This window comes from Trematomus bernacchii, unplaced genomic scaffold (assembly GCF_902827165.1).
Source record: "Trematomus bernacchii unplaced genomic scaffold, fTreBer1.1, whole genome shotgun sequence".
NCBI lineage: Eukaryota > Metazoa > Chordata > Actinopteri > Perciformes > Nototheniidae > Trematomus > Trematomus bernacchii.
The window spans coordinates 233,577-251,119 of record NW_022987579.1 but is presented as its reverse complement, the minus strand read 5'-3'; the positions used below and the strand labels follow the sequence as shown (position 1 = coordinate 251,119).

At 41.4% G+C, this 17,543-nt stretch overlaps 1 protein-coding gene across 1 annotated transcript; it reads right to left on the bottom strand.

The window, feature by feature from the left end:
• Positions 1-618: 618 nt before the first annotated feature.
• znf277 (zinc finger protein 277) lies at positions 619-14,783 on the bottom strand. The gene is made up of 12 exons (XM_034126987.1): positions 14,729-14,783; positions 13,870-14,062; positions 12,744-12,832; positions 11,833-11,915; positions 10,095-10,186; positions 7,420-7,530; positions 6,126-6,258; positions 2,395-2,462; positions 2,168-2,264; positions 2,024-2,066; positions 1,753-1,927; positions 619-1,085 (listed from the first exon to the last, which is right to left on the bottom strand). The coding sequence occupies exons 1-12, from the start codon at positions 14,754-14,756 to the stop codon at positions 905-907; spliced, it is 1,293 nt and encodes a 430-aa protein (XP_033982878.1). The 5' UTR covers positions 14,757-14,783; the 3' UTR covers positions 619-904.
• Positions 14,784-17,543: the final 2,760 nt, after the last annotated feature.

Below are 17,543 nucleotides of genomic sequence, written 5' to 3'. Positions count from 1 at the left end.
AACCATAGTGTTGGTGATCTGCAGTGTTGTCATTCTCCTTTCAACAGCAAGATCGCTAACATCCTATTTGAACAATCACACTCCCTGTAATTGACATAATGAATAGATAGTTTAGCGAGTCACCATCATTTGCTGTGGCCCACTGATGTTAACGATCGTAACTGAAAGGCTGCCAAACGTGACTTACAAACTCTTGGGAGAGTTTTACGCGAGACGGATCCTTTCTATTCATAACCGTGTTATTACTGATCAACATCTGATATGTTATCAATCATTTCCCTTGTTTTGATGTAAACAGGTACGTTAAGTTTCGACCCTGACTCATTTCCAGGGTCTAAATCGACTCCAGATGAGTTTGCACTTCTGAGATTGAGCGACCTACTTTATTGCATTCTGATCTCAAAGCATTTTCACATGAAGTTATAAACTTTATAATCAAAAGAAGCAGAGTCTGAATGTTCCTCTGTGGCGTGGACAGACGTGTGTATCCTGTAGAGCAGGGGGTTCAACTCAATTTCATGGTGGGCCACATCAGCATTAAGGTTGCACTCAAAGGGCCGGTTGTAACTTTAAGAATATATAAAAATACATAAATATATATATTAAATAATGTCTTATATTATTGGCTCTGCATTGGATTATTATCAGTTCTGGTAACTTCATAATGAACTACGTCTGAAAGCAGAAGGCTGGGGCAAATCATTCAAAGCAAATATTCAACTATTGTATATTCTTTGCAAGCTCTTGTGGGATTTGAGTGTGACGCCCCCTGCTGGAAAAAGGTTGAACTTCACTTCTGAAAATAGAGATTTGAAGTGTTCAGGGAAGCAGCATGGCTTTGATTATTAGAGTTTCTTTACAGAGGATGAGGAGGAGGAAGATTCGTCCAGGAACAGGAAGTCTTCTACCTGCAGGACCCTCGGCTCTTCAGCATCGATTTGAGGACGGAGTTCTGTTTCAAAGCTCGAAGGTTGGAAACGTCCTCTGAGATCACCGGGACATCTTCGCTGACGTTACGGTCGTCTTCATCGCCGTCAGACAGCGTGCAGAGGAGGGCGTCGTTCTCATACGTGGGGAAGTAATACCTGAGGAGAGAGGACTCTTTAAAGTGGAGACGCTACATACTGATATACACCTGAACATCAGCAGGAGAGGACTCTTTAAAGTAGAGACACTACATACTGATATACACCTGAACATCAGCAGGAGAGGACTCTTTAAAGTAGAGACACTAAATACTGATATACACCTGATCATCAGCAGGAGAGGACTCTTTAAAGTAGAGACACTACATACTGATATACACCTGAACATCAGCAGGAGAGGACTCTTTAAAGTGGAGACACTACATACTGATATACACCTGAACATCAGCAGGAGAGGACTCTTTAAAGTAGAGACACTACATACTGATATACACCTGAACATCAGCAGGAGAGGACTCTTTAAAGTAGAGACACTACATACTGATATACACCTGAACATCAGCAGGAGAGGACACTTTATAGTAGAGACACCATATACTGATATACACCTGAACATCAGCAGGAGAGGACTCTTTAAAGTAGAGACACTACATACTGATATACACCTGAACATCAGCAGGAGAGGACTCTTTAAAGTAGAGACACTACATACTGATATACACCTGAACATCAGCAGGAGAGGACTATTTAAAGTAGAGACACTACATACTGATATACACCTGAACATCAGCAGGAGAGGACTCTTTAAAGTAGAGACACTACTCACTGAGGCTGGTTCCAGGTGGACTTGTGAGGAAGCTGCATCACATGTCCCGCCTCCTTCAGGTGTCGGAGGACTTCCTGTCTGCAGCTGAACGTTTCCTGGCAGCCGTAGCAGCGGCTCTGATGGAGCTGACGGCGGAGGAAGTTCACCAGCTTCACCTGGTCGTAGAAACGCAGACCTGCACACACACACACACACACACAGGAAAACAATATTAATTTTAAGGAGGTGCACTTTGATTTCAATATTTATTTGTTTATGTGGTTTTACTCACTGAGCTCCGTCCTCAGCTCGTGGAGATCAAAGCCATGAGCCTCCTGTAGAGAAATTAAGAGGGGCAATAATTAAACAAGATCAGTGTGTGTGTGTGTGTGTGTGTGTGTGTGTGTGTGTGTGTGTGTGTGTGTGTGTGTTTTACCTTCATGTGTGTGTAGATCTGGTCCATAGTTTCTGACTGATGTTCGCAGAAGAGACAAACAGCTGAGACGGGATGAGACTGCCAGTCCGACCAATCACTGCGCAGCACAGAGAGACACAGGAAATCACAAAATTAACTTCATCCATGTTTTAGGTTTTCTTTCATTTTCATCACTTTTTTAACGTTTGCAATGAGATCTAATCTAATCTAACGATGGATCCACTCACTCGTCTCCATCGTCCACTATCTCACGGTCGTCTTCGCTCTGAACCTCCTCCCACGTTTTCCCCAGCTCCTGAGAGACGAAATGTATTTAAAGATTTTATAGAAAGAGGAGAAAAACCTCCACTAAAAATGTATCAAGTGCTGAAACAACATTAGCTGCCTTTAGCTTAGCAGTGGTGACGTGAAGTCATGTGACCGTGCTGTAGTTCCTTTATAGCCCAACATTAGCCACCTTTAGCTTAGCGGTGGTGACGTGAAGCCATGTGACCGTGCTGTAGTTCCTTTATAGCCCAACATTAGCCACCTTTAGCTTAGCGGTGGTGACGTGAAGCCATGTGACCGTGCTGTAGTTCCTTTATAGCCCAACATTAGCCACCTTTAGCTTAGCGGTGGTGACGTGAAGCCATGTGACCGTGCTGTAGTTCCTTTATAGCCCAACATTAGCCACCTTTAGCTTAGCAGTGGTGACGTGAAGTCATGTGCCTGTGCTGTAGTTCCTTTATAGCCCAACATTAGCCGCCTTTAGTTTAGCGGTGGTGACGTGAAGTCATGTGACCGTGCTGTAGTTCCTTTATAGCCCAACATTAGCCGCCTTTAGCTTAGCGGTGGTGACGTGAAGTCATGTGACCGTGCTGTAGTTCCTTTATAGCCCAACATTAGCCGCCTTTAGCTTAGCGGTGGTGACGTGAAGTCATGTGACCGTGCTGTAGTTCCTTTATAGCCCAACATTAGCCACCTTTAGCTTAGCGGTGGTGACGTGAAGTCATGTGACCGTGCTGTAGTTCTTTTATAGCCCAACATTAGCCGCCTTTAGCTTAGCGGTGGTGACGTGAAGTCATGTGACCGTGCTGTAGTTCCTTTATAGCCCAACATTAGCCGCCTTTAGCTTAGCGGTGGTGACGTGAAGTCATGTGACCGTGCTGTAGTTCCTTTATAGCCCAACATTAGCCACCTTTAGCTTAGCGGTGGTGACGTGAAGCCATGTGACCATGCTGTAGTTCCTTTATAGCCCAACATTAGCCATCTTTAGCTTAGCAGTGGTGACGTGAAGTCATGTGACCGTGCTGTAGTTCCTTTATAGCCCAACATTAGCCGCCTTTAGCTTAGCGGTGGTGACGTGAAGTCATGTGACCGTGCTGTAGTTCCTTTATAGCCCAACATTAGCCACCTTTAGCTTAGCGGTGGTGACGTGAAGTCATGTGACCGTGCTGTAGTTCTTTTATAGCCCAACATTAGCCGCCTTTAGCTTAGCGGTGGTGACTTGAAGTCATGTGACCGTGCTGTAGTTCCTTTATAGCCCAACATTAGCCACCTTTAGCTTAGCGGTGGTGACGTGATGTCATGTGACCGTGCTGTAGTTCCTTTATAGCCCAACATTAGCCACCTTTAGCTTAGCGGTGGTGAAGTGATGTCATGTGACCGTGCTGTAGTTCCTTTATAGCCCAACATTAGCCACCTTTAGCTTAGCGGTGGTGACGTGAAGTCATGTGACCGTGCTGTAGTTCCTTTATAGCCCAACATTAGCCACCTTTAGCTTAGCGGTGGTGACGTGAAGTCATGTGACCGTGCTGTAGTTCCTTTATAGCCCAACATTAGCCACCTTTAGCTTAGCGGTGGTGACGTGAAGTCATGTGACCGTGCTGTAGTTCCTTTATAGCCCAACATTAGCCACCTTTAGCTTAGCGGTGGTGACGTGATGTCATGTGACCGTGCTGTAGTTCCTTTATAGCGCAACATTAGCCACCTTTAGCTTAGCGGTGGTGACGTGAAGTCATGTGACCGTGCTGTAGTTCCTTTATAGCGCAACATTAGCCACCTTTAGCTTAGCGGTGGTGACGTGAAGTCATGTGACCGTGCTGTAGTTCCTTTATAGCCCAACATTAGCCACCTTTAGCTTAGCGGTGGTGACGTGAAGTCATGTGACCGTGCTGTAGTTCCTTTATAGCCCAACATTAGCCGCCTTTAGCTTAGCGGTGGTGACGTGAAGTCATGTGACCGTGCTGTAGTTCCTTTATAGCCCAACATTAGCCGCCTTTAGCTTAGCGGTGGTGACGTGAAGTCATGTGACCGTGCTGTAGTTCCTTTATAGCCCAACATTAGCCACCTTTAGCTTAGCGGTGGTGACGTGAAGCCATGTGACCATGCTGTAGTTCCTTTATAGCCCAACATTAGCCACCTTTAGCTTAGCAGTGGTGACGTGAAGTCATGTGACCGTGCTGTAGTTCCTTTATAGCCCAACATTAGCCGCCTTTAGCTTAGCGGTGGTGACGTGAAGTCATGTGACCGTGCTGTAGTTCCTTTATAGCCCAACATTAGCCGCCTTTAGCTTAGCGGTGGTGACGTGAAGTCATGTGACCGTGCTGTAGTTCCTTTATAGCCCAACATTAGCCGCCTTTAGCTTAGCGGTGGTGACGTGAAGTCATGTGACCGTGCTGTAGTTCCTTTATAGCCCAACATTAGCCACCTTTAGCTTAGCAGTGGTGACGTGAAGTCATGTGACCGTGCTGTAGTTCCTTTATGCCCAACATTAGCCGCCTTTAGCTTAGCGGTGGTGACGTGAAGTCATGTGACCGTGCTGTAGTTCCTTTATAGCCCAACATTAGCCACCTTTAGCTTAGCGGTGGTGACGTGAAGTCATGTGACCGTGCTGTAGTTCCTTTATAGCCCAACATTAGCCACCTTTAGCTTAGCGGTGGTGACGTGAATGTCATGTGACCGTGCTGTAGTTCCTTTATAGCCCAACATTAGCCACCTTTAGCTTAGCGGTGGTGACGTGAATGTCATGTGACCGTGCTGTAGTTCCTTTATAGCCCAACATTAGCCACCTTTAGCTTAGCGGTGGGGTGACGTGAAGTCATGTGACCGTGCTGTCTTCCTTTATAGCCCAACATTAGCCACCTTTAGCTTAGCGGTGGTTGACGTGAAGTCATGTGACCGTGCTGTAGTTCCTTTATAGCCCAACATTAGCCACCTTTAGCTTAGCGGTGGTGACGTGAGTCATGTGACCGTGCTGTAGTTCCTTTATAGCCCAACATTAGCCACCTTTAGCTTAGCGGTGGTGACGTGAAGTCATGTGACCGTGCTGTAGTTCCTTTATAGCCCAACATTAGCCGCCTTTAGCTTAGCGGTGGTGACGTGAAGTCATGTGACCGTGCTGTAGTTCCTTTATAGCCCAACATTAGCCGCCTTTAGCTTAGCGGTGGTGACGTGAAGTCATGTGACCGTGCTGTAGTTCCTTTATAGCCCAACATTAGCCACCTTTAGCTTAGCGGTGGTGACGTGAAGCCATGTGACCATGCTGTAGTTCCTTTATAGCCCAACATTAGCCATCTTTAGCTTAGCAGTGGTGACGTGAAGTCATGTGACCGTGCTGTAGTTCCTTTATAGCCCAACATTAGCCGCCTTTAGCTTAGCGGTGGTGACGTGAAGTCATGTGACCGTGCTGTAGTTCCTTTATAGCCCAACATTAGCCACCTTTAGCTTAGCGGTGGTGACGTGAAGTCATGTGACCGTGCTGTAGTTCTTTTATAGCCCAACATTAGCCGCCTTTAGCTTAGCGGTGGTGACGTGAAGTCATGTGACCGTGCTGTAGTTCCTTTATAGCCCAACATTAGCCACCTTTAGCTTAGCGGTGGTGACGTGAAGTCATGTGACCGTGCTGTAGTTCCTTTATAGCCCAACATTAGCCTCCTCCATTAACTATGTCATGTATTTCAAGGAGAGGTGTAGTTACCAGGTAGTTGATGATGTAGTATCGGTCGTACTCGCTGTTGTTGGCGTTGATGCGGCGGTGAGCTTTCTTCCTCATGTGATCCTTCAGCGTGGTTTTATCTCTGAAGGTTTTCTCACAATACAAACACTGCAGACTGACACACACACACACACACACACACACACACACACACACACACACACACACACACACACACACACACACACACACACACACACACACACACACACACACACACACACACACACACCACACACACACACACACACACACACACACACACACACACACACACACACACACACACACACACACACACACACACACACACACACAGTTGTCTTGTGTTAAAATATAGAAATGAACTAAATAGGAGTGCAGGGATCATAACTGTGTCGTTATAATAACACTGTGTTCAAACAGAAACTTCAGAGTGATTATAATGACAGGAAATATGAAGGTTTATTTCAAGCTTGTTATGGAAATAAGTTATTGGGCTTGTTTTTTGTATCAACTAAGATTTGTTTGAAAATGTTTTCTCCTTTAATTGATTGAAATATTAACACATAAATACAACTGTGTAGTATATTTGTATATACTTATAATTAAGAAGTACAATATAAGACAAGCACAAGTTTCTGGTGTGGGCCGTGTTACATTATACTTTTAGCATTTGCTGCGGGACAATTAAAAGTAGGCAACGGGCCGCATTTGGCCCCCGGGCCGAAGTTTGGCCCCCCCTGATCTATAGTTTATACAACCCAGTCTCACGGCATTTCGTGTTATAGTCACGACATTTAATCTATTGATTCGTGTTCACTAACACCATTTTCACTTTTTTTTCGTATCACATAGAACAATTGTATTTCTATTGGTAGATGTTTCGTGCCTGCACCAAAGAATAACAAACTAGAAGGAAAAACAGATTTAAAAAAACACAGATGTCAGTATTCTGAGGCTCTGAGACATTTCTTTTCCTCACAGACGGCAAAGAAACTCAGACATTATACGATTTAAAATAAAAACAATAATCGTGGCTTGATTGAGTAAGAACATGTTTTTATGAACCACACAGCTTCCGGTCTTCCAAGACCCGACCGGACAAAAAGACGTGGTGCAGGCACGAAACACACTACCAATAGAAATACATTGCTTTTTAAATCGTTCTGTGTGACACGAAAAAAAGGGGGAAATGGTGTTGGTGAACACGAATCAATAGATTACATGTCGTGACTATTACACAAAATGCCGTGAGACTGGGTTGGTTTTTATGAATGGATTGAAGGTCTCTCACTTGTCCAGCTTCCCCTGCAGCGCGTCCAGGAACTGGTTGCAGTAAACGATGTTGTCGGGCAGACCGATGCTGAACGAGTGTTCTCTGGCCATGTGGTTCAGCAGAGACGATCTGACACACAGACAGGATGCAGCTTGATTTGAAAGGTCACCTATTAAACAAAATCCACTTCTTCATGTCTCTTCTACATTAACATCTGTCCCCTCTTCTTCATGTCTCTCCTACATCAACATGTGTCCCCTCTTCTTCATGTCTCTTCTACATCAACATGTGTCCCCTCTTCTTCATGTCTCTCCTACATCAACATGTGTCCCCTCTTCTTCATGTCTCTCCTACATCAACATGTGTCCCCTCTTCTTCATGTCTCTTCTACATCAACATGTGTCCCCTCTTCTTCATGTCTCTTCTACATCAACATGTGTCCCCTCTTCTTCATGTCTCTCCTACATCAACATGTGTCCCCTCTTCTTCATGTCTCTTCTACATCAACATGTGTCCCCTCTTCTTCATGTCTCTTCTACATCAACATGTGTCCCCTCTTCTTCATGTCTCTCCTACATCAACATGTGTCCCCCCTTTCTTCTTCATGTCTCTTCTACATCAACATGTGTCCCCTCTTCTTCATGTCTCTTCTACATCAACATGTGTCCCCTCTTCTTCATGTCCTCTTCTACATCAACATGTGTCCCCTCTTCTTCATGTCTCTTCTACATCAACATGTGTCCCCTCTTCTTCATGTCTCTTCTACATCAACATGTGTCCCCTCTTCTTCATGTCTCTTCTACATCAACATGTGTCCCCTCTTCTTCATGTCTCTTCTACATCAACATGTGTCCCCTCTTCTTCCTGTCTCTTCTACATCAACATGTGTCCTCCCTCTTCTTCATGTCTCTTCTACATCAACATGTGTCCCCTCTTCTTCATGTCTCTTCTACATCAACATGTGTCCCCTCTTCTTCATGTCTCTTCTACATCAACATGTGTCCCCCTCTTCTTCATGTCTCTTCTACATCAACATGTGTCCCCTCTCTTCATGTCTCTTCTACATCAACATGTGTCCCCTCTTCTTCATGTCTCTTCTACATCAACATGTGTCCCCTCTTCTTCATGTCTCTTCTACATCAACATGTGTCCCCTCTTCTTCATGTCTCTTCTACATCAACATGTGTCCCCTCTTCTTCATGTCTCTTCTACATCAACATGTGTCCCCTCTTCTTTCATGTCTCTTCTACATCAACATGTGTCCCCTCTTCTTCATGTCTCGTCTATACATACAACATGTGTCCCCTCTTCTTCATGTCTCTTCTTCATCAACATGTGTCCCCTCTTCTTCATGTCTCTTCTACATCAACATTGGTCCCCTCTTCTTCATGTCTCTTCTACATCAACATGTGTCCTCTCTTCATGTCTCTTCTACATCAACATGTGTCCCCTCTTCTTCATGTCTCTTCTTACATCAACATGTGTCCCCTCTTCTCATGTCTCTTCTTCATCACATGTGTCCCCCTCTTCTTCATGTCTCTTCTACATCAACATGTGTCCCCTCTTCTTCATGTCTCTTCTCATCAACATGTGTCCCCTCTTCTTCATGTCTCTTCTACATCCAACATGTGTCCCCTCTTCTTCATGTCTCTTATCATCAACATGTGTCCCTCCCCTCTTCTTCATGTCTTCTTCTACAATCAACATGTGTCCCCTCTTCTTCATGTCTCTTCTACATCAACGTGTTGTCCCCTCTTCTTCATGTCTCTTCTACATCAACGTGTGTCCCCTCTTCTTCATGTCTCTTCTACATCAACATGTGTCCCCTCTTCTTCATGTCTCTTCTACATCACATGTGTCCCCTCTTCTTCATGTCTCTTCTTCATCAACATGTGTCCCCTCTTCTTCATGTCTCTTCTTCATCAACATGTGTCCCCTCTTCTTCATGTCTCTTCTACATCAACATGTGTCCCCTCTTCTTCATGTCTCTTCTACATCAAACATGTGTCCCCTCTTCTTCATGTCTCTTCTACATCACCATGTGTCCCCTCTTCTTCATGTCTCTTCTACATCAACATGTGGTCCCCTCTTCTTCAATGTCTCTTCTACATCAACATGTGTCCCCCTCTTCTTCATGTCTCTTCTACATCAACATGTGTCCCCTCTTCTTCATGTCTCTTCTACATCACCATGTGTCCCCTCTTCTTCATGTCTCTTCTACATCAACATGTGTCCCCTCTTCTTCATGTCTCTTCTACATCACCATGTGTCCCCTCTTCTTCATGTCTCTTCTACATCAACATGTGTCCCCTCTTCTTCATGTCTCTTCTACATCAACATGTGTTGATCATTCCTGCCTACAGTATGTCCATGAAGCTTCTCAACACTCACATAAGAAAAGATAGAATGTAAATACATGTAATGTAATATACTTTTAAATGTTGGCCATGAGGGTTGTGCAACAGGTCACCATGGTCAGTGTGTCTGTGTTTGTTCAAACGGTGCACGAGTGATCATATGTGTATGTATTTTAATGTTTATTATGTTTGTATATGTACATGTATGCTGCAGGACGGAGTCCAGAACAAATGTCCTTACGGGGACATTAAAGTATATCGTATCGTATAACGTCTTCAGTAGGAACCAACGGGATTGCGTGGAGTGACAGGTGATGTAATAATAACAACAAGTACCTGTTTCCGGAGAACTCGTCGCTGCAGAACATGCAGACGCGCTGGAAGCTTCTGTCCTCTCTCTCCTGCTGCTGCTGCTCCAACACCTCCTCCTGCAGGCAGAGGGGGAAGGAGTGGAGTACAAATACTTTGTTACTCTACTTAAAGTACATGTTTCTGGTATCAGTACTTTACTCCAATACTTATTTAGTGGAGTGGAGGACTTTTTACTTTGACTTCTTACATTTTGAACACAAATACCTGTACTTTCTACTTCTTACATGTTGAACACAAATACCTGTACTTTCTACTTCTTACTGTTGAACACAAATACCTGTACTTTTCTCCTTCTACATTTTGAACACAAATACCTGTACTTTCTACTTCTTTACATTTTGAACAACAAATACCTGTACTTTCTACTTCTTACATTTTGAACACAAATACCTGTACTTCTACTTCTTACATGTTGAACACAAATACCTGTACTTTCTACTTATCACATTTTGAACCCAAATACCTGTACTTTCTACTTTCTCACATTTTGAACACAAATACCTTTACTTTCTACTTCTTACATGTTGAACACTAATACCTGTACTTTCTACTTCTTACATGTTGAACAAATACCTGTACTTTCTACTTCTTACATGTTGAACCCAAATACCTGTACTTTCTACTTCTTACATGTTGAACACAAATACCTGTACTTTCTACTTCTTACATGTGAACCTCAAATTACCTGTACTTTCTACTTCTCACATTTCCCAAACAGGCTGGTTCCTTTAGTTGAATGTGTGTTTGGTGGCGTGATCATTATTATTTAGAGTCATTGCGTGCCTATTGATTTGAACACGATCCGTGTATCCATCATTTCCTGGTCTTCTCTAAAGAAGAGGGACCAATGAAAACGTTGTCATGTTGCCGTTGTTCAGCATGGAAACATTCATTAGCTAACAATGACATTATTGTTCTATTAATATAAAGGGAGGTCAGGTACTCTTTAAAACAGCTGCTAGTTATGGGTACTTTTTACTTAAAGTGGACCTATCATGCTATATTTGAATAATATAGTGTAGGACCATACCTATATAAGGCATATTTATACTTTTTTCAAAATACCAAACAGATCATGCATTTTAGCCATGCCTCATTTTGCTCAATTTGACATTTTTTTGCTCTGTGTTTGTAAGGGTTGATTCTGTGAGAACAGCACCACCTAGAGGCCTGGCATATGTACTACAGCGTCTCCAGCGCTTTGGAACGGCAATGGCCGTGGCTGTCTCCTCCTGATTGGTGGAGTTGGCCCAATAGCCGTAGCGCCACCGTCCTGACGTCAGGACAGTGTTCAAATCTGGATCAGTTTTTATCAGATCCGTTGCAGCCCCTTTTTTAGAGATTTGGGTATGGAGGAAAATAGAGAGGGTTGTGTTTTCTGACACTTGGTGAGTTCCCTGGAACACCGGGGACACATATTCATGTAGAAAAGACGTACAAAAGTGCATTTTGCATGATAGGTCCCCTATAAGTACATTTCAAAGCCCTCTTTACTTTTACTTGAGTAAAGAAGTTTAGTCAGTACTTCTACTTTTACCAGAGTATTTTTAAACACGAGTATGTGTACTTCTACTTGAGTAAAGGATGTTGGTACTTTTGCCCTCTCCTCCTGCAGGAGACACACCGTCAGAAACACCACAGAAGAAGACCTGCCAACCTCAGGCTTAGATCAGGTCTTCCAGATAGACGGACATTTCCTCACCAGGCGTTTCTGCTGCAGCTTCTCTCTGAGGACTCGATCCTCTGGGAGGACGTCACACAGCAGGAAGTAGTCCTCCTGCTTCTCTGTAACAACGACACATGAGACATGACAGAGATGTCAGTTTTTCTGAGCAGAGAACAACATATTTCAGTGATTTTTGCTACGAATTTCAAGCTAATGTTGCTTTCACATCGTAGGAGATCAGGGGTGCATGAACAGTGGTTCAGAGTGTTGACCATCTCAGGGTCTCAGGGTCTACACGTGAATAAAAGTAAGAAGTCAAATGGGTTTTGATACCAAGTGTTAGAAAAATATCACTCGTCCACGGCTTGAGCTTCAACATCAGGATCCATGTATTTATTATCCTCTCAAGAATGGAAGTAGTCAAAAGAAAAAAAGAGAATTTGTTGGTATTTTTCTCAAAATATCAAAATTCTGACTTTTTCTCAAAAGTGTAAAAAATCTTACTTTTTCTCAAAAGTGTAAAAAATCTTACTTTTTCTCAAAAACCACAAAATTATGACTTTTTCTCAAAAACCACTAAATTATGACTTTTTCTCAAAAACCACAAAATTATGACTTTTTCTCAAAAAACACAAAATTATGACTTTTTCTCAAAAACCACAAAATTATGACTTTTTCTCAAAAACCACAAAATTATGACTTTCTCAAAAACCACAAAATTATGACTTTTTCTCAAAAACCACAAATGTATGACTTTTTCTCAAAAACCACAAAATGATGACTTTTTTTCAAAAAACACAAAATTATGACTTTTTCTCAAAAACCACAAAATTATGACTTTTTCTCAAAAAACACAAATGTATGACTTTTTCTCAAAAACCACAAAATTATGACTTTTTCTCAAAAAAAAAAATCTTATCTTATCGTATCTTAGAAAGTGACCTCACCTATGGGGCCGGTGGAGTTAGTTTTGATGACGCTGCAGAAATCTGTGATGGGCTGTTCCAGGAACCGTCCTCTCCAGAACACCAAGTACCTGAGAGGGGGGGGGGAGGAGGAATCAGGATCAGCGTCCATCACACAGGAGAGAAGAACACACACCTCAACTTGGAAGGACCACATTGAACATCTGGACAAAACAAAGAATGTATTTTCTCCGCCGTCTGAGGTCTTTCTGGGCGAGCAGAGAAATTCTTCTGTTGTTCTTTACCTCTGTGATTGTGTCTGTTCTCGAGTACTGCAACACTACCTGGTACAAGTGTTTGTCCAAATCAAAATCCTGTCAGAGCCTTTGTGACTCAGCAGACCATAATAACCTGAGAGGCTCCAACAGCATCCTCTGGGACCCAAAGCATGCTCTGACAGAGAATATGAAGTGCTGCCATCTAATGGAGATCAATCATGAGACAGGATGGAGTTGATTCTGTTCTGGCTTTATGGGTCAGTATTTGTAAGCAGCTGTGACTGAAAGAATATTGCTTTGATTTGACTTTTGAATGGTTAGTTCATTTTGTTTTGGTTTTGAAGAGGCAGGTCAAATAAGAGTTTCTTCTCCCTGCTCCTTTCCACCACGCTCTATAAAAGGAAAAGAATACAAGTGTACATGTTTTGTTTTCAAATACCTGCCATGTGTGGAATAAACAAATCAATCAAATACTAGCACAGCCGGCTAGCTCTCTGCTGTTTGGCTTCATCACAAACTGCAGACAGGAACATTCTCCACATTCATTTCATCTCAAAGACTGCAGCCACTATTTACAAATATTTAGGGCTATTCTACTGCATCCTTTGGTTCCTATCAGCCTTTAGAAACACACAGTTAGAAACACACTACATTCATACACTTCTGTACATTTCATGTATTTAGACTGAGTAAATATGCACATTGACATTGAGTGTTATCTCGTTGCGCTGTCATCGCTACGACCTCTGCTTTCACCTCTGATTCATTTATTTGTGTCTATTTGTTACTGCAGTGAGAGTTGCCAAAGACATGTCGTTGTACTTTGTATGATGACAATAAAGATATGTTCTATTCTATCCCTGAGTTTGATCTACAGCTGCAGCTCGTACTTTGGGAGGTCAGCGATGAGTTTGACGTCTGCGATGACCAGCTTGTGCTCCAGCAGCAGGTGTTTGAGGAGGACGTCTTTCTGTCTCTCTGAGTCGGGACAGAAGAGACAGACCAGCAGCTCCTCACCGGGGACACCGGGAGCATCAGGCGGCTGCTCCGGGAAACTCAGAGGCTCCAGGATGCTGTCATCACCTGAGGGTTACATTATGTTAGTGGCAAATCACAACATTCAAAACTGTTATTTCATTTATATTTTAAGACGCAGTGCAGAATACAGAATTAAAAAAACAGTGTTCCTCTTAGTCTTAACTGCTCTTTACTACAGTACTGAAGACTAAGTTAAGTCACAGTTGAGACTAGGTTAAGTTACTACTACTACTACTACTACTACTTATACAACTTATACTACTACTACTACGACTACTACCACCAGCACCACTATTACTACTACTACTACTACTACAACTAAAACTACTACTACTAATACTACTACCACTACTACTACTTTCAGAATATGAATCTATGTATTTCTGTTTCATTATGTTCTATGTTTTTTACTCTGTGTTCCTATGTTTAGATGCTGTTGTTTAATTCACTTTCTCTCTGTGTATTTTATATGTAAAAGCACTTTGTAACTATGTTTTTATAACCGTTAAAAAACACAGACTAACAGTTAGCATGTTAGCACAGCCGGCTAGCTCTCGGCTGTTTAGCTTCATTACAAACTGCAGACAGGAACATTCTTCAGATGAACATAATCCCTGACTGACTCTGAGTTTCATCTCCAGCTGATTATATTATTTACAGCACTAAACCTATTTTTAAATCAACTGCAACTTTTAAAAGAAACCAACTCACCATCTCTGTTTCGGGTACAGGCTGCCATCTCTGGTGTCACATGTCCAAACAGCGACTGACGGACCAATCAGAAGCCGGGAAATCTTCTTCTTCTTATTAGCGGGTCGCAAACTACTTAAAGGTGCATTTACCGCCACCTGCTGTCGAGAGCGAGCATCATCATTTCACAAAATCACCAACCATGTTTGCTCCTTATAATGTAATAATTTAGTAGATTTATTAACCCTTAGATGCACAAGTGGGTCTTTTTTGACCCGGTGAGGTGGTTTTCTTGAAGTATCTTTGTAATTACATTTTTTTATCATTTCATATTCCAGCTATTCCTCAAAAAACACGTTTTAGATTTCATGCCATTCAAATGTTTAATTTACATTTGATACATTTTAAGAAATTGTAGTTTTTGTATTTCTACCCCAAGCTTCCATAAGTGGGTCAAAAAAGACCCACATGCATTTCCTATGGGATCCTTTGGGAACCTTTGATTCTTATCACCTGCTGTCAGGAATACATTCACTGTAGACCACACAGACTACATCACAAGTGACACCTCTCAGGAAGATTATTTTACACAGCAAGATCTGAAACCTGTCAGTATAATAATAATAATAATACATTATATTTGTATAGGGCTTTACAAGGACTCAAAATCGCTTTACAATATAAGGGAAGGTTAGGGTGGGGGGTATAGGACTATCAAACTTGATCAACCGGCATGGATTGATGGGGGGTGGGCTATGAGTAGACAAGAGGAGAAGAGATGAGTTTTGAAAAGGGACTGGAATACTGTGAGGGTCTCAGAATAGCGGAGATCTTTGCATCGATATGTTCAAAACGTTTTTTTCAAAATGTAAAAAAAATGTCTACAATTATAAATAGTGAAAAATTAAATATTAAATATTTCTAGCATGAACCAAAATATAATACTAAATATTATACAAGTGATTTTTCTTAACCAAAATGACAGATGGCATAAAAACACATATTATTCTAATACGGGTCCTTTTTGACCCACTTAGTGTAGGGTCCAGTCACTCGGGCATCTAAGGGTTAAGTATATAAGTATAAGTATTTTCATCTAAATGCCATCTTTCAGTTGTTTTCCCTGAGCTGACTGAATACGACCAATAAAAACAGCTTCAAAAAATAACAAAAGTTGATTTGGCCATAAAGTAGAGATGAGCCATAAATCACATGAAGCCATTATATTCAGGTTTGAGCTGTTAGTCTTTCTTTGTGCCTTGTCTTCTTGTAACAATAGTACAAGTATTTATAATAAACTCAAATGTATTTAGCACTTTCCTTAACACAACAACAAGAAACAACACATTGAACTGATAAAACACAGTTTAGATCAATATCATTCACAGATAATCAAACTGTACAAAGGTTTCTTATTGTGTTACTCATCCTGACACACACACACACACACACACACACACACACACACACACACACACACACACACACACACACACACACACACACACACACACACACACACACACACACACACACACACACACACACACACACACACACACACACACACACACCGTTGGCCATTGGGAGCACCTCAGAGTTCTCTACCTGCAGGTTGGAGTTCCTGTGGGTAGACACACATCGTTTACCCTGAAGATATTATATTAAATGATATTAAACGATATATATATATCTGTTATTAACTGTCTCTCTCGCTCTCTATATGTAATTTATTCGGAAATGTTTCTACATAATATTTTGTATTGCTTGTATTTGATATAATATTTTTCATTTTGTTTGTAATTGTTATTTTCTCTATTTCACTTTTTAAAGTATTTTTAATGTCTAACTTTATATGTCCAGTTCCGGTGATTGACCACCAGGGGGCGCCAACACCTCAGCTTCTCCTTCCTGGTTGCATTTGATTTGACTTTTTTTGCAGTTGAATTATTTCACAAAATCAGAGACAGTGTGTTTTCTTTCTAATCAAATAAACATGGTCATTGAAGGAAACTCATGTTAGGTTCAAAGGATGAAGTTCTTCTGCTCTTCAGAATCAGAACTGGCTTTATTACCTCTAGGTTCACACATAAGAGGAATTGGCTTTTGTAAATGTGGTGCATACAGAGACACAGAAAGAACAATACGGAGCAAATTCAGAGGCAAATATGATGCTTTTTATACGTGTTTACATATTAAAACACATGATATATGATATGATGCAGCACTGATATAACATGCTCTCCTCATTGACAAACCACATCGTTAAAATGCTCCTTTTGACCTCTTAGTGATAGAAATAAGATAATATATTATTCTATAATTGTATAATACTGTAATAAAGAGCCATTCTACATATCAGAATCAAAATCAGAATCCCTAAGTTAAGGTTAAGTTTAGTAACTGTTAAGACCAAGTTAAGTAACTGTTAAGACTAAGTTAAGTTAAGGTTAAGACTAAGTTAAGTTACTGTTAAGACTAAGTTAAGACTAAGTTAAGTTAAGGTTAAGACTAAGTTAAGACTAAGTTAAGTTAAGGTTAAGATTAAGTTAAGTTAAGGTTAAGACTAAGTTAAGTTAAGGTTAAGACTAAGTTAAGGTTAAGACTAAGTTAAGACTAAGTTAAGTTAAGGTTAAGACCAAGTTCAGTTAATGTTAAGACTAAGTTCAGTTAAGGTTAAGACTAAGTTAAGTTACTGTTAAGACTAAGTTAAGACTAAGTTAAGTTAAGGTTAAGACTAAGTTAAGACTAAGTTAAGTTAAGGTTAAGACTAAGTTAAGTTAAGGTTAAGACTAAGTTAAGTTAAGGTTAAGACTAAGTTAAGTTACTATTAAGA